Source organism: Myripristis murdjan, chromosome 1, assembly GCF_902150065.1.
Source record: "Myripristis murdjan chromosome 1, fMyrMur1.1, whole genome shotgun sequence".
Classification (NCBI taxonomy): domain Eukaryota; kingdom Metazoa; phylum Chordata; class Actinopteri; order Holocentriformes; family Holocentridae; genus Myripristis; species Myripristis murdjan.
In genome coordinates, this window is record NC_043980.1 from 25,687,682 (window position 1) to 25,697,084 (window position 9,403).

At 46.0% G+C, this 9,403-nt stretch overlaps 1 protein-coding gene across 2 annotated transcripts; it reads right to left on the bottom strand.

Moving 5' to 3' along the window:
• Window positions 1–3,528: 3,528 nt before the first annotated feature.
• LOC115359659 (hsp90 co-chaperone Cdc37-like) lies at window positions 3,529–8,777 on the bottom strand. Of its 2 annotated transcripts, none has more exons than XM_030052228.1 (8): window positions 8,505–8,777; window positions 6,738–7,040; window positions 6,513–6,618; window positions 5,826–5,941; window positions 5,604–5,726; window positions 5,290–5,472; window positions 4,216–4,287; window positions 3,529–4,058 (listed from the first exon to the last, which is right to left on the bottom strand). In XM_030052228.1, the coding sequence occupies exons 1-8, from the start codon at window positions 8,616–8,618 to the stop codon at window positions 3,963–3,965; spliced, it is 1,113 nt and encodes a 370-aa protein (XP_029908088.1). In that variant the 5' UTR covers window positions 8,619–8,777; the 3' UTR covers window positions 3,529–3,962. The 2 variants fall into 2 exon arrangements, with proteins under 2 accessions (XP_029908088.1, XP_029908094.1); XM_030052234.1 differs by having other exon boundaries at window positions 8,003–8,605.
• Window positions 8,778–9,403: the final 626 nt, after the last annotated feature.

The window sequence follows — 9,403 nt, forward strand, 5'->3', positions numbered from 1 at the left end:
CCTCCCGGTAACAAGCACCGACGCCCACCGATGCCTCTGAGGGCAGAGCCCCAAGCCGTACAGGTACCTCTGTACTGGCCGCATGTACAGGAGAGCTAGTGGCACTACCTGTACGGCAGCGGCCATGAGACCTAACAGGCGAAGACACAGCTTCCATGTGACCCTGGCCCCCAGGTGAAACTGCTCCAGACATTCCCTGAGGGAATCCTGTCTGGCCCGAGTCAATGTCACCAACCCAGTCCTGGTATCCAGCCACATACCGAGGAACTGGGTGGCCTGAGATGGCTGCAGACTGCACTTTTTCTCGTTGATGCACAGACCCAGATACTGGATGTGCACCAACAACATCTGGACATGGTGACGACACTGCTCCTCTGTCTGAGCGCATATCAGCCAATCGTCCAGGTAATTCATTACCCTGAGACCCTGCTGCCGCAGAGGCCCTAAGATTGCATCCATGCACCTGGTAAAGGTGCGGGGAGCCAGCGATATCCCAAAGGGGAGGACACAGAATTCGAAGATCTTGCCGTCGAAGGCAAACCTGAGGAATCTTCTGTGGCCCTCCCAAATTGGAATTTGGAAATATGCATCCTTGAGGTCGACCGTTGCGAACCAGTCTCCCACAAGGACCGCTTGCTTCACCCGTGGGATGGACAGCATCCTGCACCTCAGGGGCCGAAGAAACTTGTTCAGGCCCCTGAGGTCCAAAATGGGCCGGAGTGTCCCATCGCGTTTTGGGACCAGGAAGTAACGCGAATAGAACCCCGCCCGCCTGTCTTCGTGCCCCACTTCTCTGATGGCCCTCTTGGCCAGGAGACTGGACACCTCTGAGCGCAAAATCTCTCTGCGTAGGTGATCTGCAACGATGGTAAAAGCAGGTACCGAAGTCACAGGAGGAGCACTCGAAAACTGAAGACGATACCCCTGAGTCATTGTTGAAACGACCCAGGGGTCTGCCCCCAGGGACTCCCATACTGCATGAGGCCCCTGAGGGCTTGGCCCGACAGGGGGAAAAATGGCGTCAGGACTGGGACTTGGGGCCCTGGGGTGCTTTACCCCCGCGCCCTCTTTGTCCTCTCCTGCTGCGCTGCCCTGCATCCAGCCGGACCCTCAGATCTGGCTTCGCCTGACTGGTTTGATGCTGCTGTTGGTGCCCCTGCTGTGACCGACGCACCTCCTGCCAGCCCGTGGTCTGCCTCAGGGCATTTGACATTTCACGAGCCGCGCGACGAGCCTCCTGCGCCTGCTGGATCATTATCGTCGCATCTGGCCCAAACATAGCTGTCGGCTCCACAGGCAGCCTGAGCAGACATGCCCTGTCGTCAGGCTGTAATTGGGACTGTGACAGCCACAGATGACGCCACGCTTGCCAGAGACCTGACAAGGCCTTGCCGGCTGCCTCCCCTTGCTCTCTCATAAGTTTGGGGAGAAGTGAGGAGACCTGCTGCAGGTCCTCTATGAGCTGCCCCCCACACTCCTCTGAAAGTTGCTGGACTAAGTGTCGCTGATACAGGGACAATATGGCCGCCGTGTTGGCCAGTTTCGTCTGGACTGCCATAGCCCCATGCATCTTCACCAGCAAGCCATCCATCATATTGCAGTTCTTGCTCCGGCTCTTCCCTTTCCCCAGAACTGACTTAGAGGGAGCCACCAGAGCTGCCAATGCTGCGTCCACCGAGGGTGGCGGCCCACAACCGATCCTCTCTGGAGTGTGAACTGCAGTCATGGCCCGACAGAGCCCGGACCAGTGACCCAATGCCCGTGGGGCTCTAAATTGCCTCCTGACCACCTCCTCAAAGTCTGAGAGGAGGGGCACCGAGAAGCGTGTTGAGGGTTGGGACCCCCTTTTTTCGTCATCAAACCGTGACAGGCCAAGCCCCTGTATAGGCGGCATGTCAACACCCAGAGCTGCTGCTGCCCTACTAATAAGACCTTGCAGGAGGGGTGACCGCTTCTCATCGAGCTCCCCCTCCTCTTGCTGATCCGCAGCAAACATATCCTCCTCTTCGGAAGGAAACAAGGAAACCTCTTCGTCATCCCCCTCCACGTCTATCAACGGGGATGCCGGGCGTTCCTCATGTGAGGGCCCTGGGGGCGAATGCACCACTTCGGCTGGGTCAGACCTGGACACAGACCGCACACCCCCCACTGTGCGCACAGTAAGCGGGCCTGGAGGAGAAGCCATGCCAGCCTGCCCAGTTTCTACAGCTGTAGGCTTGAACCGCTTGGTAGCATGTAGGCCTACAGTAGGGGTCTCCCTTATTGTGCCCTGTTTATAAAACAACCGGCAACGTGCTTCCCTTTGCCTTGCTGACATGCAAAAGCAGCTCATACATGCAGCAGGATCCTCCCGTGCTGCCCATGCATGCTCCCCTCCCAAGCAATAAATACATAAATCATGGGGATCATCTATGGGGATCTTCCCCCCACAGCCCAGGCACAATGGACTCTCCCGGCTCGTCATTGCGGTGACGTCACCGTCACGTGACCCGGAAAGTTTGTGTTTGCGTTTTGTTTTGCTAACTTTGTTAGCTTTATTTTAGTTTCCCTGTGAGTTTTATTTTCCCACAAGAATCGATCTGGAATGGGGATGGGGAGAAATGGACGCTGTTGTGCCACTGCCGACACAACACAATACACGGGGAAGCTTTTTTTTTTTTTTTTTTAAATGGCAAGAAAGCTGCCCAAGAAGAGAGTGCTGGCCGTGCCCGCGACTTGTCGCTTCTCCGGCCAGCTGCACCTGTACGGCACAATCCTCCCAACAGACAACTTCCCCACACTAAAGGGAAAAAGGGAGATATGAGAGAGGACGCTGGCTGCACCCGCGACTTCGTCGCTTCGTCAGACCAACTGTACGCTCGGTACCCCCAACTCAACTCCTTTCCCCAAGAAATGCAAGGGAGCAAGAAGGCGACTTTTCACCCTGAGAGGAGTCTAACACAGACCAGCTCTCTACCCGAAGGTATGTGGATCGCACAAAGCCACCGTTCGTCTCCCTCTCTCAAAACTTTTGTCTCTCACGTCTTCTGATCTGCAGTGAAAATCAGAGAATCAGCTGATCCCTGCGCAGCTGGGTCTATTTATAGGGCGCAGGGGAAGCCACGGTAGGCGTGGTGTGTCTTAAAGAGGTTTTCACGTCAGCTGCTAGAATGTCAGTAAATCCCATAACATATATTCTATATGTGATGGAGAGATATTCTCATACGATAGAGAACAGTATATTTTCTTGGGAACTTCATTTTTAAATCCATCTATATCCAGATTTGCAAAGTTGTGAATATATCTGTGGGCCTATTTTTCACAAGTCTATGGGACATGTTAAGTCTGATTTAGGATAAGAGTGGGGAGCTATAAAATAACAACCCCAACCCCCAAAACCATGGACCACCCTCACAGTAAGACAAACTAGAACATCGTAAATTGTGGAAGTTCTTGTTTAGGAGATTTGATCCTCTGGCCAAAATGTAAGCATGGGACTATATGTGTATGTATGTATGTAGTATGTATGTGTTTTTATTTATTTATTTATTTTTACCAAGCATCATCATTACTATACTCTGTCCTTCACAACAGTTTTCAAGTATATAGCCTTAGTTAAGACAGATTTACCTGAGAGGGCTTTGGCTCCTCGTAGCACTTACACTACCTGGCATTTGCACAAACATGGAATCAGTTGTAAAGATGCAAACTATTGTATCCCAATTACTCCTCACCTACCATCCTCTGACTGTGCATAAATACTTGTGTGATACTAACAACAAAGACTCATCTGCATACAGGTCTGATGTTGTTAAATTAACTAAAATACCAGAGGTCCTAAAACACTGCCTTGAGGAACACCACAGAGTGAATTTTATGTAGTAGAACTCCTGTAGGTAAAAGTCCCAAGAGGACGGAGGTTCAACAAATGACAGTAGATTTTCTGTTTGCCTTATGTCTTCCTTTGGTTTTTCGGTTTCCTTTTAATCATCCGGTTCATCCTCTTCATCCTCATCCCCTCCTAAGTAAGGGACCCAGAGTCCAGAGTCGATGCACCTCATCATATGGTATTTTCCTTCCTTTACAGATAAAATATAGTTAGATAGGTTCCTGCCATAGAATGAATGAATGAAGTTCATGTGACTCATAGCACACTGTGTGGCCTTCATCTGCATGTTACTCTTTAAAGACAGGAGAGCATTCTTTTGGGTCTGCAGTGACTGCAATCACACTCACCATGGGGTCCAGTCGGCTGAGGGCTTCCTGCAGCATCTGAATGTTCTTCTCATCAAAACACTGCTGCATCTCCTATGAGACAGAAGCCTCATTTACAATTAACATCAAGATTAAGGCCAGATCAAGAGGTCTGAATGATAAACACACTTTTTTAGCATATGGAATGTGAGTGAATTTAATATGCCAAAATGATCGCATGCTCAGTATATGTAATATATCAGGACACCACTTTTACATACAGCATGGATGTCAATGTCCATGACTTCAAATTCACATTTCAATATTTAATACTCCCTTTCCCTAATTCTCCTGAGGCTCAGTTTTATTATGTTGATTTTTTTTTGGTCACATTTTTGGTAATTGTTGAGAAGCTCTATCTACCTATCTATCTATCTATAGTTTTCCAATAACTTATGAGTCATATTCCTCAGTTAATATTTATAACGATGAAGTAGGTTAGATACAAAGATACAAGGAGTAAAAATAGAGTTTTTTGTTCTTTTGTTGTGGTTGTTTTTTTTCCAAAACAGATGATACAGACAACTATTGAACTTTCACCTGATGAAGGTCTAAGGATGAAGACGTTGTGTTCTGAATAAAGTTTATTGCAAGTATTAAGATGGTGTGCAGGAATCTTCTGTTCTCTTGCTTATTTGGACATTTCTTCCAACGCATCCACAAGAAACTGAAGGTGTGCATGAGCCTTCACAGCCAAGATCTGAGGCCTGTATGGTGTGAAAGCTGACTACTCTGTGTTAAATTATGCTAGGGTTTGGCTTTAATGTGGTATTCAGTCTTATTAAGGTATGCTGGAGCCTAACATGCTTTTATGTCATCAGTGGGGTTCTGTGGGATGCCTTATAGTGTGGTGCATCATCAGTGTATTTGTTGATAAAAAGTTGCACATTACACAATACAGTGAGCAGAATGAAGCAAATGAAGCTTTAGTTTGTTCTGTTTGTGTGGCAAACAACTGGCACAAAATGGTCTGAACAACCTTTGAGAAACAAAGCACGCCCCAACTGAACAAAAAGTTAAACGAAAAGTGTGGGTGTGCTTGTGTGTATGGATTACCTTAGGCAGGGAGTTGTAAACCTCCACAGGGTCTAACCCGCCTGGACCCAATCTCTTCTGCCTCTCCTCCTCCTCCAACTCCTTCATAACGCTCTGTATGCGGACCTGTGCACAGCTGCAAACCCGCTCCTTTAGAGAGTCCAGCTCCTGGTTGAACGCGTCTTGGTATGGCTTGTCTGCAGTCTGAAACAAACGCACAAACACACTGAAAGTTAGCCCACAAACAGACAAATCAAATAAGACAAATACTATGGAAAGCAGAGCCAGAGACGCGCACACACACACACACCCTGAGCAAACACCGTGCTACATACCTTGATCTTGGAGAAGAACTGTCTGAAGCAGCCTCGTGGGTCGACCTGCAGTGTCCGAGCCAACTCCAGGATAAACTGCATGACTATGGTCTGGTGGGCCACCTGCTCCATCAGTGCATGTTTCTACACGCAACCACACACACACACACACACACACAGTTTACGAGACATGCCCTGGATGAAGCATTTGTTTTTTTAAAGATGCACACACAACGCGCTCACCTCCTCCACTTCCAGGTCAATGCACATGCCTACAAGGTAATTAGCCGTCTCTTCACACACCAGATGCGGGTTGTCCGACAGGCACTTCTGACTGTCGTCCCAGCGCCGCATCATACCTGGCACACACACAAACAAATACAGGGCAATAAACAATCTTGGCATAAACATAAGACAACTAAGATGTTTGAGTAAAGAGAACAAAGGCAGTGGGAATAGTCTGAGACAAAGAAACAAAGAGACAAAAAGAAAACAACAAACTAGGGATGGACTATTATATTATATAGTCCATCCTATTGTATTATACTATAGTTTGTCACTTAATAAAACTGACATGGTGTTTTGTTTAAAACATATCTTTGATTTGATTTGATTTGATAAGTTTATTTTGAACAACAATAAAACAAAACAACATGAATAATAACAGACAATGAAAAGTTTGTTCAAAAAGCAGTGGGAAGAAGTCGAAACTTATATAATCCCACCCCTTCTCCCTGCACATCTTTAAAAAACTCTTAAGACAGTCTTATTAGAAAATCTAGGTTTAAGTATCAATACTTTCAAAAATGTATATTAGTACTGGCTGCTATGGGTGGGAGCATATTAGATATTGGCTTCGGCCTCAACAAAAAAGCATTTGTGCATCCCAACAACCAACATACTATCTGTCATATCAGTCATAAAACCTACCAAAGTGTTTGATTTGCTTCTCGTACTTCTCCACGAAGGTCTTGTGTTTATCCTCCTTTTCCTCCTCTGTCTCCTCCTTTGCTACAGGCTTAATGTTGAGGACACTCTGCACAACAAAACCAGAGGCAAGACAACAGGAGAAACAAACAGGTAATCATTAAGGAGTCATTTTTACTTGCACGCCTCTGCCTTGCACAGTGTTTGACCTGAGTGTCTTTGACTCGCCTTGCTGAAGCCGTCTTTGCTGAGCGTGTCCACATTCCAAGGCAGTCTCTTCTCCTCCCTCCGATACTCCTCCATCATTTTTTCAAACAGCTGTTTATCCTTCCTCAGTTTTTTCACCTCGGCGCGGGCTTTAATCAGCTCTGCTTTCCTGTCCTCCTCCTCTTCTTCATCTCCCTCCTTACTTCCTTCTTCCAGCTCTCTGACTCGTCCTTGGGCTTCCTCTATTCGCCTCTTGCACTCGGCCAAGTTATTTTCCAGATCTTCGCCTCGCTGCTGAAACTCGGCCATTTGCTCCAAACGGGCCTGTTGCAGCCGGGGACAGTGGACAGATAAATGACAGATGAGAAGAATGAGTGGCTTGTGAAGTTGGATAGAGGTGGTGGGGTGGGAAAGGGAGGGAGGATCGGTAAGAGGAAGATGCCCATATCATGTGCTTTAAGTAGGCACCAATCAGGTGGGCTCCTTCATCACACAGAAATGGTTTAAAATGACTTATTTAGCTCCATTTGATCATCTTCTCAAAGTAGATGATCACACACACACACACACACACACACACACACACACACACACACACACACACACACACAAACAAAATAAGACAATGACACTGAGGGTGACCTCCATGCTTGTGTGAATCAGCAAGTCTATCTTTTTCCAAAATGTTAACCACAGCTTTTCTTTTTAAAAGGCCTGTAAGGTAAATTGTTTGTACCTGACAAGTTTCGGCTACCTTGCCTCTGCAGCCTTCATCAGAGGTGTCACGTGATGTAACACATATAACACATCACAGAAGACGTCACACCAACATCAAGTGACACCTCTGACACCTCTGGCCTTTTAAAAAGAAAAGCTGTGGTTAACATTCATTTGTAGGCCAAATGAACCTTTTTAATATATTTTTCCAAAATGCTTGTGTTTACTATCTTTTATCATTCTAATCTTATGGAAACTATAAGCCATATCACAGGTGTATACTTATGATAGGGTGGGTACACCTGCAGGTATTCTTGATGTTTGTGTCCATGTGTGTGTGCATATTCATTAGTCTTATGGCTATGGCTTAATTCATTTTACATATGTCACAGATGAGCATTTATGGGATGCACTGTTGTCACAGTGCTGTGCTATGTTTCTTTTTGTTTTCTTTTTTTAATTGTTGGTATGACAGACAAACTGTTTAAGCTTATTTCCAGCGATATGCCACCTGCTAATTTGATTGTGTATCTTTTATAAAAGTTTGTTAGACGTGTAAATTAACTAACCAAACCAAATCAAAACAGGAACTTGATGTGCCCGCCACTGGTGTTGAGTGGCTCTTTCCCCCTCCTTGGCCTCCTCATACAACACTGATGTGAGATTTCAGTATCACACAGAATGAGAATGAGACAACATCCAGTGCACGGTAGGGTGGGGTGGGGTGGGCTGAGGATTTAACCACACATCACTCCAAGACCTAGCACATTCACCGGTCACGTGACAAAGACCTAGGCATCAGCCACCAGCTAATCTAATTATCTAAGTCCAGAGCCATACACAGTCTGAGCTTTGCCACTGGAGCAAACACACTCGACCCACAATTTCATCTAATTTCCAGTAACTTTTTTTTTTTTTTGGCCATGCCCAGCAGGGCTTCATGACACCTGCAGTCATCATCTGACCCCACAGCAGCTCAGAGAAAGGAAGCAGGCCGGTCCTTCACCCTGTGTATGGACTCTGCTCGGCTCCACTTGTCACAGCATCTACTTCTCCAAGTTGGTGGCCGACCCGATGTCTCATTCTGTATAAACTCGGCGTGTCGACGTTGGGATGGGTCACATCTTCATCATCGGACACATAGATGTGGTCCCACACGCTGTAGTCGATGCCTGTGCTCGTCATCTCGCCGCTGACCTCGCTCTAGATTTCCGTGCAGACCGTGAACGCAACAGAAAAACAACCCAACACGTTTATTGTAGCGAAAACAAAGTCGCGTAAAGCACACGAGTGTCAAGAAGAGAAACTCAAAGTTTCCAATCCTGTGAGCTGGACCGGTGTTAGACACAGACTGGTCACTGGAGGACACCGCTTCCTCGTCCTCGGTTGTTTCCCCCCTCTACCGCCACCAACTGGAACGGAGTGCAGAGTCTAATTATATATTCACTAATTCTAATATCCACAAAAAGAAAATAAATGTAAAAATAATGAATAAATAAAAGTAAGTGACATGGTTTATTTTATCTTTTTAGTCTTTAATGCTTCAATTCAATAAAAACGCGGTTTTCTTATAAAAAGTCACGGACAGTAAGACCTGTAAAAGACCTGCGAATAGTTATACACAATGTACAACACCCACAAATACGCAAATTAAGGTTATTTTTTTTATTATTATTATTGTTGCTAAAATACTATTAACCAGGTTGCTGGTGTAATTTGAGATTATCAATGTGTTGTCAATCAAACATCTATTTAAGTTTGAGCTTTTTACCAAATTTAAATTCAAGGTAAAATTTAAAATTCAACAAAACAGCACCACATTAGAAGAAAAGATATGGGAAACTGTAAATAATAGCACAGTCTATTCAAGATACACAATCGTGTTCGTGCCCCCATTAGTGCCTCCATTTCACTGTTAGAGTCAAATAGTGTGTTGTTTACAATCTATGCAGTCTTTTTATTTAGATTTC

Bases quoted from the DNA above. Each gene is read 5' to 3' on its own strand.
- LOC115359659 (XM_030052228.1), bottom strand. From the start codon at position 8,618: ATGACGAGCACAGGCATCGACTACAGCGTGTGGGACCACATCTATGTG. The intron at 7,041-8,504 runs GTCGGCCACCAA...CGGCTGCAACAG, and splicing joins TATACAGAATGAGACATCGG to GCCCGTTTGGAGCAAATGGC. The intron at 6,619-6,737 runs GCGAGTCAAAGA...TTTGTTGTGCAG, and splicing joins GCAAAGACGGCTTCAGCAAG to AGTGTCCTCAACATTAAGCC.